Consider the following 15,349-nt stretch of genomic DNA (forward strand, 5'->3'; position numbering starts at 1 on the left):
TGAGTCAATCACCCGTTGCATATTATTTAGTCAATCACAGCTATGTGTGAAGCCTCCATAAAAAGCCAAAAGGACTAGGTTTGGAGTGCTTTCGGGTTGGTGGAGATTGTGAAGAGCAGTGTGGTCTGAGAAGCATGGAAACTCCATCCCTTTCCCCCATGCATCTCTTCCATCTGGCTGTTCCTGAGTTTATAACCTTTTATAATAAACTGGTAATCTAGTAAGTAAAATGTTTCTCTGAGTGCTGTGGACAAACTCACCAAACCAAGGAGGGGCAGTCACGGGAACCTCCAATCTGTAGCCAGTTGGTTCAGAAACACAGGTAATAACCTGCGCTTGTGATTGGTATCTGAAGTGTGGGGTGGTGGGGTTGGGAGGGACAGTTGAAGTGGGGGAACAGTCTTGTAGGACTGAGCCCTCTTAACCTGTGGAGTCTGACACTATCTCCGGGTAGACAGCGTCAGTATCGAGTTGAACAGTAATACACCCAGCTGGCTTCCCAGAACTGCTTGTTGGTGTGGCACCTCCCTACACACACACAGGAATTGGGTACATGACCCCGTTAAATTTACATCCCCTTCATGCTCTTTTAGGAAGCATCTAGAGGATGTATTCCACCAAAATGAAAGAGGAAAATAAGCAAGTAAAGATATAGCCCAGAAGAGTGGCAAAGGGAAGTCCCAACCAGTGCCAACTAGAGCAGGATGACCAGGCCTCTAGGAAGGAGGCCTACAAGAAAAAAATTTTGGAACTGACAGACTAGCTGATGTGTGGGTCATACTGAGAAGAGTTATGTGGTGTGCTCAGAATTAGGAGATGAACTAGCGGCCAATATAGAGGAAAGCAAGCAAGGCAAAAAATAAGGCAACTATTAATTCCTGGGGTCTAAGGTAAAAACAAAACAAAACAACCTACAAGAATTGTAATTGCAGCATAATTTTTGCCTTGGCTATGAACAACATGTACACAGCCATACTAACGCAAACACTACAATTTGATTTAATTAAATTTTGTCACATAACTGTGTTGGAAAGATATAGAGAGATATAAAGGGAGAGATATAATAGTTTATAGTAAGAATAGGCAAAATCTAAAATGAAAAATAATAAAATAGCAGTATAAGGATGTTATTTTAGAAATATGGAGATAAACATGAAAGACAGCTAGAAGACTTGAATCTTACCTCTAGGAAATGAGACGGGATTGGGGAAGGAGGAGGCACGGATTGCTATTTTTCATCATATATTTTTCATTTCAATTTTTAAAATTGTTGTTACTTTGTTAATTAAAATTACTTTTAAAAATTAAAAGCAAAAGGCTTGAAATAAAAAAGCCCGATTACCCTCTACTACAATAAAGAAGCGACTGCCCTGCCCTATTCCATGTAAAAACACATTTTAAAAAACATCAGAAATCCTCAAGTAGATAATCAATGACATTAGTATTCTAAATATTTTCTTCCACACTTTGTTTTCATCCAAATTAAAATCAGATCTCCTATTTCTGGCTTTATTTTTAACCTTAGTTACTCTACTACCTGAAAAATCATATCTTCCTAATAATACCTTCACCTTGAATGAACAAGGAATGCACATGGAGAAAACAGCCCTGGAACCGAGAGGACAAGAGCCAAAGGCAACCTGACTCCAATGAATCCGAACAACTCAAAGGGATGATATGAAATGAGCCAACCTACGGGCAACCAATGTGAGAAAACATAGTGGGGACAAGGGACCAGAAGGTTGCACATTATAAGATTCTAGCAATCTGACTTCGAGACCTCTGTGAAAATTCAGTATGAAAATTTCAAAGGTGTAAAGTCACACAAATATGAACAACTCTGCCAAGTCACATGCTTTTTCTTCCCAATTTCTGGCATTCTTGTCACAAACTAAAGCAGTCCATTGTTTTCTGTCTCAAGCATTCATTTTATCTGACTCAACAAAACCTTAAGGATTTAAACCTTTACGACAACCAATTTGGTCGCATTTCGAGAAAGAGCTGTTATGCTATATAACGATGCACTTAGTGGGATGCAGGCTACATAACTAGCTACATAATTTGCCGGCCCCAATGCAAAACGAGAGTGCAGTGCTTCTTGCTCACAACTATGAAGAATTTCAAGACAGCAAGAGCAAAGCGTTAAACCAATCACGAGGCCCTTCTAAGCACGTGGACCTGTGCAGCTGGCTCTGGATGCAGGACCTCAGAGCAGTACAGCTCTTCTTTTAAGGCTTTTGAGTTACAGGTTGGACAGGATGGGATGAGGTGACTTACTGTTAATTGCTAATGGCTAACTGATAGAATTAAATTCTCCAAAGTTTTATAATTTTTGCTATAGACTCTGAGAAAGAAATGTAAACATTTTGATATATTCAAGAAACTTGTTAGGAAAATAGTTCTTTGTATTGGAGCTGAGATTCAAGGCCTCATGGAATTTATTTCAGCTTAGAATTTAAAAGTTTTAACAGGCTGGTTTCTGTGGAGAACAATTTGTCTTGAGTTTTTAAAAACACAATAACAAAAGGTCACTTTTAAGGACAGACTGAATGATTTGCATAATTTGCATAATAAATAAGGCACCTTTCCGCTAAATATAACTGCAAATGTGAAGTACAAATTATTAAATAGCATTCTCCAGCAGTACATATGTTTACCGGGCTCTTGAATAGTATGTCTCTTAGCAACCACCGACTGCTTTTCAGATTTGCAGAGTGGCTGAAAGCAGTCTTTAGAAATATGCTGCTAAAATCTTGCCACAATAATCCACCCAATGAAATAATTCAAGGTTTAGCAATTCATTTTTGGTCTAAAGGGGGAGGAGGGAGGCGATAATAAAGAAAACATTTTCCCGACCATCCTACAACATATGAAAACTGTCTTTACTGGAAATAGAGAAGTTGTTCCATAAGCCCAGGCAAGCCCACCTAGAAGGCAGTTCCCGAGTTGTCTAAATCTAAAATCAACAACATTGCCATAGACACAGTGCACTATGTAATCAACTGACTATCTTTGAGAAATCTGACAGCTTTCTTGTGCAAAGACTGAGATTAACTACATAAGAAATGCTAAAGGTTATGTAAACCTGGATTTAATAAAAATTACAATGAAATTTAAGCAAGCCAGTCATACTGTTCTTAAATAAAAAACAGCAAACCCTTCTTCAAAGGTACAAGTCACAGGCTGTTTTGTCTAACCCACATAAAAATCTGGGTTTTTTAGCTTATCTTAAAAAATTAGAAGATCTGGCAACACTTGGCCCACTTACCTACCAGCCAACAGCTAACGGGAGCGGACTGGCAGCAGGGTCCAAGCTCTCTAGGTCACCACTGTTTCCATCACTCCTTTTTGTTACTCAGACTACTTCATTTTGTACCACTTGTGTGGCCTCTGTAAAGATTTGAATGTGCTATCTCTGGTTCTCACTAATTAAAAAGTATATGCTCCTGGCACTAACAAACATTTATTTCCCCTACTGATTGGAAGAAATCAGTTGGTAAATTGGAACTGATGAGAATCCAGGGACAGGAGAAACCATATTTAACATCTTGAAAAACTACCAACAGCCAAGGAAGAACCATATAAGTAGAGTCCAAAGGGTTTTTTTATTTTTAAAATAGTAAAAGTCAGATTTCAAAAAATTCATAACATGCTAGTTAAGACATGATATACTAACATCATACAAATTCATGGAGTGAAACTATTTAAGAAAATATGGTGAAAGAAGGTTCTCAAAACAAGAACTGCTCCTAATAAAAACAGTAGTGATAACAGCAGCATAATCTTTACTGAACACTTACTATGTGTCAGGAATTGTTCTATGGGCTTATGTATGTATTCACTTACTAAATCTCCACAACATCCTTTTAACATAATTACTATTATAGTGCAGATATTTAGCATCTACTTTCCACAGCAAATGAGGCATAGAGTAGTTATATAACTTGCCCAAGGTCATGTCATGCACAAAAAACGTGGCAGAGCCTGAATTCAAACCAGTCTATATACTTAAGTGCTAATCTATACTGCTTCCTGATGAGGAAGAAAAATGGGAGGTATTGAAAAAGACTCCTGAGGCAACACAGGAAGCTTTTCGTCAAGCTTCAGATTTTAAAAGGACACATACAAATGATGAAATGAAGGAAACTCAATGAATGTTAAGTATAAAAGAATGGCTCAGTCTTACAAAAATAGTCTTAGGAAGGCTAATGCACAAAACCAGCTGAGCTTTGTGAAAATGAAAGGCAACAAAATGAGAACGTACTTATAACTGAAATATTTTTACTATTCTTATTGATTATAACACATGGGCATTATTTTTTAAATGCAAAAAAATAGAGAAATATAAAAATTAGAAGATCATCACACTTAATCACATCCTCTCAATGAACAATAATTGTATATATCTCCTTTCAAAAATTTTAATGCATATACAAATAATCCTTTTCCCTAAAATCCTTTTCCTTAAAAGACTCAGGCTCAGAAAAAATCATACTGTTCCATAATGTGCATGTTTCACTTAAAAATAGATCAAGTGTAGCTCTATCCTAATCTTTTTACAAACTTACGAATTTTGCACTATGTGAATGTCTACAGTTTATTCAACCAACCCCACAGAGGAACTTTTAAATTGTTTCCAATTTTCTAAGACTCATTAACAACGATGCATTCAATATCCTTATACATATATCTTTGTGTACATATCTGAATATTTCTCATGGACTTGCTCAATCAAAATTTAAATTCATTGAATACTATCAGATTTCCTCTTCAGAGGATTATGTCATTTTAATGTATGTGCGTGTGTACATGTATGTATGTATGTATGTATGTATGTATCTATCTATTTGTTGGTACATTTATTATGGGTTTCATGGCAAACTAAGTAGGGTCTTTCCTACCCAACCCTCTATTATATTCGATTCCCCTGTACCCAAACTACATTTTAAAATTAATGTCCCTTTATAGGATATTTTAATATCTAATGGTAAAGTATCATAGCATTAGAGTTTGTTTTTTCAAAAATTTATTTTATTTCATGAAAATTTCATTTGAGATTTTCAAATAAAGAAACTACTGAAATTTTAATTAGAATTGTGCTAAACGTACAAATTATTTGGAGATTCTACGAATATCTTTATGATGGCAAGTCTTCCCATCTAGGAATATGTTACAATTCTGCATTTATTCAAGCCTTTTTTGCAAAATTTTATTATAAGTGTCAAATAAATTTTTAAATTTTGTTTCAAAAGGTGGAGATTTAAAAAATAATACTAGAATCAAGAAAAATAAGATATCCTACTAAAATGGGCAGATAATATGAGAATAGTGTAAAGAGAAATTAATACTTAATGAGAAACTACTATACCCCATGCATGATACCAGCAGACATTGTTACAAGTCATTATCATTTTATCATCATAACAAGCCTACTTGTAAGTTGTAAGAGAGGTGACTGTTGCCATTTTTACAGAAGAAAACACTGAGGCTCAGAATAGTCAAAAATCTGCCCAATTTTTCAGTACCTATTTAAGATTAGAGGTAGGAATCCTGTCTTTATATCCATCATGTCAACTGAATTAAGCTTTAACAGCTGTCAGTTTGGGAGAGTTTTCCTGTTTTACTCAACAGTAACTCATTTACCCTGTTATCCCCATGTCACAAATAAGGAAACTCAAGCTTGAGCAGTAAGTGTATAAACTTGCTGAAAGTCATGCTTTCAGCCAGGGTTTGAAAGATAAGTCGGAAGACAAGCCAAGGTTTGAAAGAAGTTTCTTCTTACCTGTCATCTCATATCCTCAGCTCCTAAAATATACTTAGAGTACATAGGGGAGTCAGGGTTCAATTCCAGAGCTCCCGAACTTTCTTTCCCACTACATCATGTTAAAATAGCTCAATTCTTACTTTGCCTTTGTCTTTACTGGCAGGGGAATAAGAGTCAGAATAGGTTGTAAAGAAAAAGCTAGCTTCTATAGAAAGTAAAATTAAATCTCATGGTTAGAATAAATTATGTCTAACTGAATAAAAAAGTGTTATGTTGAGATCACCAAAGTTCTTTTTGAGCTCTTTGAGAATCCAGAGAATAAGAAATCTGATCAAAGACGAGGAACATGGTAGTTGACATCGCAGGGTGGAATCTCAGCAATAATAATGCCTCAAGCTCTCAGAGGCCCACCCATTTCCAGCAGGTCCCAAGTCAGGACCAAACCTCCCAGGAAGGGAGCGCGGGAGAGGTAGGCAGGGAATTAGGTCCCACTCCTAGAAAGTGCTGGGGTCTCACGTAAGTCATCAGCAGTAGGAAAAGGGACAGGAGGCCAACATTATAGGTGACCAACATGAATGGACAGGGTATTCTGGAAAATGGTGGCTAACTGGCATCCAGGGCTTATCCCCAACACGATAGCTAATGCACTGGTTAGTCACTATGATTACATTCAAGTACCACTCAGGGTGCCATTAATTCTGCCAATACCCTTACTATCCTTTTCATGACTGATTTAGGGACTGGGGTGAGCCTGGGTCTGAAGGTTGAGTTCATCAATAGAACCAGAAGAGGGAAGGTAAAGAAAGCAAACGTAAAAACGAGGCTGGGGCTGAAAAGGTAAAGTATAAACAGATGGACTTCACTATTTATACTTCATTTCTTGTCTCGGGCAAAGCTCAGGGACAGAGGATCAATCCCATGGTTTGTAAGTACTTAGGGCAACATTCCCAGTACATAGCAGTAGTTCCCAGAGTTCACTAATGCCCCATGGCAGATAAATGGCATTCCTTCTTATGATGAAGTTTCAAGGCCTATAGAAGAGGAAAATGCTGTAAACATAAAGTCCTGGTTTTTATCACAGCCTCTGACAAAGTCTGTACACTCTGCTTACGAACAAAATTTTAAAAGGCGGGAAGGATGATGACATAAGACTAAATTTCTAACTGGTTCAATGGAATTCCAAGACTGCTGATCAATAAATCTGTGCCAAAATAAAGGGAAGTTGCTAAGGGCCTGCTACAGGCCCCTGTCCTCAGGCCTGGCTAGTTTGATAACCTTAATCAATGACTTAGATAAGGCCGACAGCCAGCATATTTAAGAAGGTCACAGATGTGATTAAGATGGAAGACCCAGTGAATAAGGTGAATGACAGATTCAAGATCCAGAAATACCTCAAAAGACTGAGGAGAAATGGTATTCTACAGGAATATACCGTGTTTCCCCGAAAATAAGACCGGGTCCTATACTAATTTTTGCCCCAAAAGATGCATTAGGGCTTATAGTCAGAGGATGTCATTCTGAAAAATCATGCTAGGCCTTATTTTCCAGTTAGGTCTTATTTTTGGGGAAACATGGTATGTCAGATCCTACGCCTAGATAAGAAAAATCAAACTACAAAATGAACAAGAAAACAAGAGAAAGCACGGCTTTACAACAACATGTATAAAGCTAAATTAGAAGTCAGTTAAAACCACAAGCTTTTAACATAAATTAGCAGTGTTATGGAACAGTAAGAAGAGCTAGCGAGACCTCCCCTTTAAGAAACCTAGTCTCCAAAGGAATGGGGAACCCAACTCTAAGCTGCGCTGGACTAACCAGGCTCAGGGCACCGTGTTAGGAAACAGGTGTCACCCTTGAAGACAAACAGACACATGTTGAAGACTTCAAAACAAATGAGACAGGGTTGATAGAACTAAGGACTCAGGCTAGACTAGCAGAGAATGCATACTGACAGCTGGTAGGCTAGATCTAGAAGGCAGGTGGGCTTGTTCAACCTGAACAGGATTTTTGAGCTATCAGAAAATTTCACATAAAAAATCTGGATTTCTGTTTCTCTTGGACGGGGGAAAGTCTGGCATAACTGAAGGACGAGAGAGGGGTAGCCAAAGCTCCCGTCAGTAGGAGCCGGTCTACTTCTAACACCTGGCTACCAGACTTACTATAAATAAGCCTGCAAGCATTTGAGTTGCAACCGCTGTTCTAGAGAAAAAGAGCCAAGTGGTAAACACAAAAGCTGTATCCTAACACCTGAAAGGTTATGGCTGGCCCGTGATATATTAAACGACTATTCTGGAGAAATAAGGCCAAAGGGTACAAAATAGAGGGAGGTTCAACACAAAAAAAATTAACAGAATTTTTTAACAAAAATGGAACAGGCTGCCTGTGTATATGGCCCCTCCTCATTGAAAAAGGGTAAACTGAGGTCACCCTTATCAGGGTTTCAAAGAAGTCTGGTTAAAAAACTAGACTAGACAACCCAAAATGTCCCTTCCAAGTTTGGGTTTCTCTGACATTCTAATCTTAGGAGCTCTATTATCATTAGGACCTGTCTACCATGAAGAGCATACTGAGCTGGGCCCTGCATGTTTTTCACGTAAAGAAAGCACTGGCTTCATAGTGAGATTGTAGAATTTATTGTTTTCTATGTCAGCTAAACACAGGCTTTACTGTACAATCATTACCTGATCCTCTCAGGCACTTTATTTTACCGTAAATATAAATGAACCTTGTTATTTCATTAGTGTGGAGAAGTGAGGGCTACTCCTGCCTTGAAGTCCTTCCAAGTCATAGTGAGGTTCAGAATCACAAGGTGGTATCATAGTATAATGGGCAGAAAACCAGAATAGGAAATGTGCTTGGGAAAACTTGATGATCTTTCTAGACCTCAGTTCATTCATCTATAAAATGGACATAAAAGTTAGCCATGTCTATTTTAGATTGTTGTGTAATCAAAATAAGTAACACGTGAAAGGTGCTCTGACAATTACACTGTGCTACATAAATGCAAGGACTTTCCAACACAAACACAGACCTGTTATGTCTTTCTTTCATTTTTCCTTCTTGGTGTACGAATCTGGATCGGTCTACCCATTTACCCAGCGACCCCTATATTCACCTGTTTAACTACCTCTCTAACTATTTCCATCTCAAACCTCAATCTTCCAAAGCCTCCTGTGTTAAGGTGTGAGACGTGATTCACCAGTGTGGTACTGATGTGTGCTCAGTATGCAATACAGCTCAATGATCTGCCCCATGCAACCAGGAGAAAAGGTATGCACAGGTGCTAATGAGCCCCGCAGGCAAGGTACAACAGCTTCTTTCCGACTCTTAGCTGACAGTTGAATTGGGCTTTAATTCCACTCAGCCACATGACTGGGGATGTACAGGAGCCTCAGTGACCCTTAGCGCCCTGGAACTAGCCTGCCTCTGGCATTCTACTGGATTGAACCACATGAAACTGCTGTGTTTTGAATGTCAAAAACAGCCAAAATATCAGCTATGGCTCAACCTAATATATCCAAAATTCTAAATTTATTCATTTAGTTAGGGAGGATGAATGATGTAATCATGAAGGTTACCAATCTTTACCAGGTAAGGCACAGGGGACATCAATTTCCTGCCAAATGAATGTTTTAAATGTGAAGTTCTCACTAGGACACATGGCTTACTAGGCGATAGATATTTGTTCTTTTCTCCATGAGGTGCCCCATGTATCACTTAGAAAGGAGCTCTAATAGTCCACACACCAGTTGACACAAGTACCCATTTTTATAGATGAATGTCAACAACAAGAGTAAGGAAATGTTACCTAAAAACTCTGTGCCATGAAAGTACCCAAGTCCCAGCTATAAAATGTAAAGTGGCAAATCAGAAAAAATATGTACTCTGAAAAGTTCCAAACAGGTGAGAGTTAATCCCGTCACGGAAATTTTCAAGTCTTGAGTTGTGCTATTTCCTACTGTGAAAACGCACCAGTATTCTGATTTTGATTGTTTATTAAACGTTACTTATGCTCTGAGCCATGCCTACTCAGTTTTAACATATCTATGCAATAGTTCATTAAGACTCCTTATGAAAATAAAAGTTTTTAAGCTATGTAAAGATTCATGCAACTAGGGTTATACCAATAAAATTCCTTTGTAATTAAATTTGAGGAAAGAAAACTGAAGGGATTTAGGCATTAGCATTCCTTGTTGTTTAAAATGTAATTAATTTCCAGCACAATAAATTTAAAAAGTACCTATTACTTTTAATGGTTATTAATTGAAATTAACTTATGTATATATGTTTGTTTACAGGGTAATGTCACTGTCATTACTAGATTATGCAAACATCAAGAAAAAATGAGATAAAGTATTATCAATTGAATAACAAATACATGCAACCACAAGAATTTGCTTACCTGTAATACAAATTTCTGATCTATGTATTTTTTGGCAATGCTGGGTTGGAATTCTTGGCTTTCCAAAAATCGTATGAAAAATTCATATACAAGCTGCAACAAACAGAATATAATTAATTTTAAATTATAATTCATTGAGAATAGTATCAAAAACCGTAAAAAGCCTGTAACTCTAAAACTGACAGGTTTTAAATGTCGAATCACTATGTTGTACACCTGAAATGAATATATGTTAACTATAATGAAAAAAAAAACTTTTAAAGAAAACATGACAGGTCTTAGAAAACTGGGTTTTAATATAAATCGACTAGCTATGCTAGCCTTTCAATGTGGCTCACGGTTGCTGTTATGTTTTTAACATTTTAAATTAGAAAATATAGGCAAATAAAGCAAATAAAAATCCCCCATCATCTTCGCCATTCTGAGGTAACCACTATTAACATTTTAATGTATAAATCTCCCAATTTTTCTCTACAGTTCTACAACATACCAATGTCCTATAAATATATTTTATATAGCTTTATAAACTACTTTTACCATCTAAACAATATATTGTGAACAATTTTAACAATATCTACGCCATTTTTCTTAGTAGCTACAAGTATTCCATTATACATAGACTGTCCTATGCTTGGACATTTAAGTAGTTTCTGAATTACTTCTCCATCAAATTATGCCACAATGTACATCATATAACATACATCAGTGCATTTGCTCAATTATTTTGTGAGTAAATATTTCTAGAAGTGGAATTGTTAGGTCAAAAAATATTCAAACATTCCAGGATTTTTAATAATCATTGCCAAATTTCCTTTCAGAAAGTTTATGGCAATTTACACTCTTCTAAGCAACATATGATGGTGTAGCAGACTATTCTCATCTGCAAAGAGTAAGAATATTCTCGTTTGAAGAGTCAACCTTGAATACCTGTTCTGATAAGCACTGGGGGGGACACTGTTTATGTTCTTTGCATAACAAATGTGTTAAAGTATACATGAGCTCCTGGTATAGTGTGTAACAGTATATAGAAACCAGAACTTTGAAGAGACAGAAAGACACTGGGTTGGAAGCCTAGCTCTGTCCATTCCTAACTGTGTAACCCTAGGCAAGTTAATTTCTCTAAAACACTTCCTTCAACTGTATAATGGGGATGACAATCCCTAAGATTAAATATGATAATATATTCATATATAAAGCCCTCTGCACAGAGACTAATTATTGTCTCAAACTTTCTGGTCTCACTTCTTTACATTTAAAAATGATTAAAGACCCCAAAAAGGTTTTGTTTATATATATATATATACAATATAAAATGTTTAGATTATTATATAGCATACATATAGAGATAAAAACTGAGAAAATTTAAAATATGCATTACTATTTCATTTTAAAACAAGAAACTATTTTACATATTAACATATTTTTTGTGAAAAATAACTTTATTTTCCAAAAATATTATTGAGAAGGCATTGTTTTTATTTTTACAAATCTCTTTCATAGCATATTAGAAGACAATATTCAGTGTGTTTGGGTTGAAGTATATAAAGAAAATCAAGCCTCACATAGAGCTAGCAGTATGAAAAGGGAGCATATTTTCAGTCTTTTCATATAACTGGGAATATTTTTCTTTGGTACCATACTACAACACGATGAACAGTCGTTTCTTAAAGATGAATTGCAAAGTAGAATTTGAAACCATATCAATGAATTTTTCACACTCTGTTACACTAAATTCCAACAGTCTATCTTGCATTTTGAATGGATCTTTATCATCCATGGCTTCCTAACATCATCCACTGGTTAACTGGAAAATATTGGTTCACTGTGTTATGTAGAATCTTCAAATGTTGACACATTTCATTAAAGTCCCATTCTTTAGTATCTCCAATTTTATCAAAAAAGACTATAAGCTTTTGGAACTTGTAAAGTTCAAGGTAACAGATACAAGTTTTTCAAAATTCTAATTCTAAATTTTGCTTGAATGCTCTAATTTTATTAGTGGTAACAATTGTTTTCTTTGTTTGTTTTAGAGAAAATATCCACCAAACACCCAAGCTGAAATAATCCTAGTTTGTCAGGCATTCCTTCAAGTAAAAATTATATTTCATGGCAAAACGAAAAGCTAGTTTAGCTTGCAGCTCAAAACAATCACACAAGTGCTTTAGCACAAGATAACATACTTCAGTGTGCAGCAGATGTGCTTTATGCATACTTCCCATTTCATCATGAAGACTATTTTTTTAAATGTATACTCGAAGGTCAAGATTTAGCAAAATTATTTTTTGCTGCTTTTTCAAGGACATTCTTAATTGAAATTGCCTTTTTTTATTGCAAGTACATGGCAGTGAAGAATAAAACTATAAGGCCAACTGGGACCAACTGCTTTGATTTACGCTAAGGCAACAGCAATTTCAACCAACATCGCTTTTACAACTAATAGTGCAAACGTCAACAAAGTGAAAAAGCAAATCATGGAGATTATAAAACTAGTTTCAAATTGCAGGCCACTTAAAATCAGGTCTCAGGGCCCCCTAAGGGTCTGCAGATACCATTACCCCAAATATATCACACAGTAACCTTCTAAGTTCAGATACTAGTTTAACACTTAAATTAGGTGTTCACATTAGAATTTTACTTCTTTATAAAACTATGCTTTTCTCTTTGAAATTCTCTGAATTCAGAAAAACTTCTTTCCTAATGATCTGAAGAACACTGCCAAGTTATATATGTTCTCCTAGTCAGAATAGTGCTTGAGTCCCAACACCTCCATAAAGGGGGGTTTCCTCTCTCTTTTGACTCCCAAGAAGTGGAGAGATTCTTATCTTTCTGATCTGAATTGTGGGCTGGCAGGGCTTTCTAGCAGGATTGGCAAAGTGCTCTCTCCCCTCTGGTCCCTTGAAAGCAGTTATGGTTTAAAATAGTTTGGTGAAAAGACTTCAGACATATTTGTTAGTAAGTATAAATGTTCTCCATACTTAAGAGACATGTTGTACCTCAGAATCAAAAATCTCCCTTGAGTTTCTAAAGGGAGAGACAGGGAACAGGGGGTGATCAATTACTTTTCAGGGTCACATAAGGGAATTCTCTTAGGAACATGAATAAAAAGACTTTAGCTTTCCTGTTTTTCATTCTCAAGTGTAAAACATTAAAAATAATCCCTTAATTGTCAAAGGAAGTCCTGCAAAATCATATTCTACTGGAAATACAGACCCAATTTCAGAAAATACAACAAGAATAACTATGGTAACTATGGGTTACCAGTTTAAAAGATACCAATACAGATAATAGAAAAGATCAAATAACACACAAACCCCTTGACATACTTGAACTAAAATTTGTGGATTTAATATTCTTTTTTCTATTTTTAAATATCCCCAAAGAGCCATGATTTGTTATAATGAGTAGTTTTGAATGGGCCACAAATTTAAACCACAGAAGAGGTGCGCAGGAGCAGTCAATTAGCTGGGCAATGAACCTAGCCATTCACCCAACCACAGCTCAAAAGCAACAAAATCGCACTGAGATGTGGTGGTTGGCTGAGCTAGAGTTAAAAAAAAGTGAAAAGGTATAAGAAAGTGCTATGTTGTGGTAGGAAAAAGTGGATCAATCAATTAAAAAGTAAAATATGGAAGTTGGTGATGGATCATTATAATATTCGTAAATGTTCAGTGAGTGTGCTCTTGTCTACTAAAACCACCTATCAGTGAAAATGGAAAGGTGACTAATTGGTGGAGTCAAAATATGCAGAGGAAACACAGGATTCTTGAGACAAGTCAGGAGCCTGTACACAAACTTCCACTAAGCAATAGATGGTGAAGGCCAGTGTGCCTACCATATTAACCTTTACTATGCATGAAAGTTGATTTGTGAATTTTAAAAAGAGGTTTCCTTTACCTGATCCAGTATTAGTCGTATTTCCCCCTGAGCTAAAGAAGGAATGAGAGGATTACAGGCTTGAACAGGACATCCACACAGATGAAACCAGCCTACTTTGAATACAATTTGCTTTATAGCCAAAGGGGTGTAAGTTTCATCATCATTCCTCATTGCTGCTTTGATTTCAGAATTTAAAATGAACTAATGGTTCATGTTCCTGTACTGACATAGTGTAAGCTAGAGATTTTTAGTGGCAGAATTAAATTTAGTAGCTTTTGAAATTAATTTTTATAGAGTAAGCTTAGGAAGGATTAACTGAAATATTGAGGTAAACTTTTTCTGTGAGGTAAATTTTTATTGTAATTTAGGGGAAACATATTTATGGTGATCGTAATTTTTAGAGTACTCAAAAAGCTCTTGCAAATGGCAAAAGTGGTCTGTCTCTTCTTTGGGATATAGAGAAGACAAAAAGTTAAAGTTTTAAAAGCATCTCTTTCCCTGTCTTTTCCACCATAAGATGTGGAACTTTCCTGAGGACATTATCTTTTGTTGTTTGTTTTGTTTATAAAATTTCTTCTAGTCTACAATGCACTTCTATAAACTGCTGCCAAGCATTAAGAATAAGACATGACAAGAAGTCCACCCAACCGAAAGAGTAATTCTTTTTTTTCTGGATTTTTGTCACAATCTAGATAGAACATATCATGAAAAACACAAACAGTTTTACAAATTTCTTAGATTGTAGATAATATGCCTGGCACCTTAAAAAAACAAAAAACAAAATCAAGCATCTAAAATAGTAAATCAACTACAGTGTTTTAATTAATTTACTCAATTTTGCCATTATTAGTAGAAACACATATATATCATATGCCTGGGTAAGAGGTGAGAAAATAGAGCCCCAGAAAATTCTCTACATAACTAGGAAATAGCATACATGTATAGCTGTAGCAACCCGGAGCTGCCAAAGCAGGACCGGGAAAGTTGCAAATTTATGCCAAAAATTCTGAAGTAGAGAAAAAAATAAACCCTTGGACTATCTCTAGGCCCTATCTCCCTGCTGCACAGTTTTTTGCTCTTCAGAAAGTCAACCAGTAACCACAAGCACAGCTAGCTACAAAGATGCAGTGCCTTCTGCCTCAAGAAGTACAAGGTTATATTCCTTCTCTTCCACCCTTTCCTCCTTGCTAGTAGTCAGAGGACTAGCCTCTGAGAATAGTCTGACTCAATGAAGATGACTTCCGGTTCATTACATTCAAATTTTCCTCGTTCTACTCCTTTGAGAAATGTTGGTCTTGAGAGAAGGC

At 36.2% G+C, this 15,349-nt stretch overlaps 1 protein-coding gene across 3 annotated transcripts in view; it reads right to left on the bottom strand.

Annotated features, from left to right (window-relative positions):
* Window positions 1-15,349, bottom strand: part of PPP2R5E (protein phosphatase 2 regulatory subunit B'epsilon) — a 132,971-nt gene that overhangs the window by 22,282 nt on the left and 95,340 nt on the right. For all 3 annotated transcript variants that reach the window (XM_019733634.3, XM_019733635.3, XM_019733636.3), the window contains exon 5: window positions 10,167-10,259. In XM_019733634.3, the coding sequence (XP_019589193.1) occupies window positions 10,167-10,259 (93 nt within the window). The remainder of the gene's footprint in view (window positions 1-10,166; window positions 10,260-15,349) is intronic.

The sequence above is a fragment of the Rhinolophus sinicus genome, chromosome 3, assembly GCF_057876585.1.
Source record: "Rhinolophus sinicus isolate RSI-liver-muscle chromosome 3, RSI-T2T, whole genome shotgun sequence".
Classification (NCBI taxonomy): Eukaryota; Metazoa; Chordata; class Mammalia; order Chiroptera; family Rhinolophidae; genus Rhinolophus; species Rhinolophus sinicus.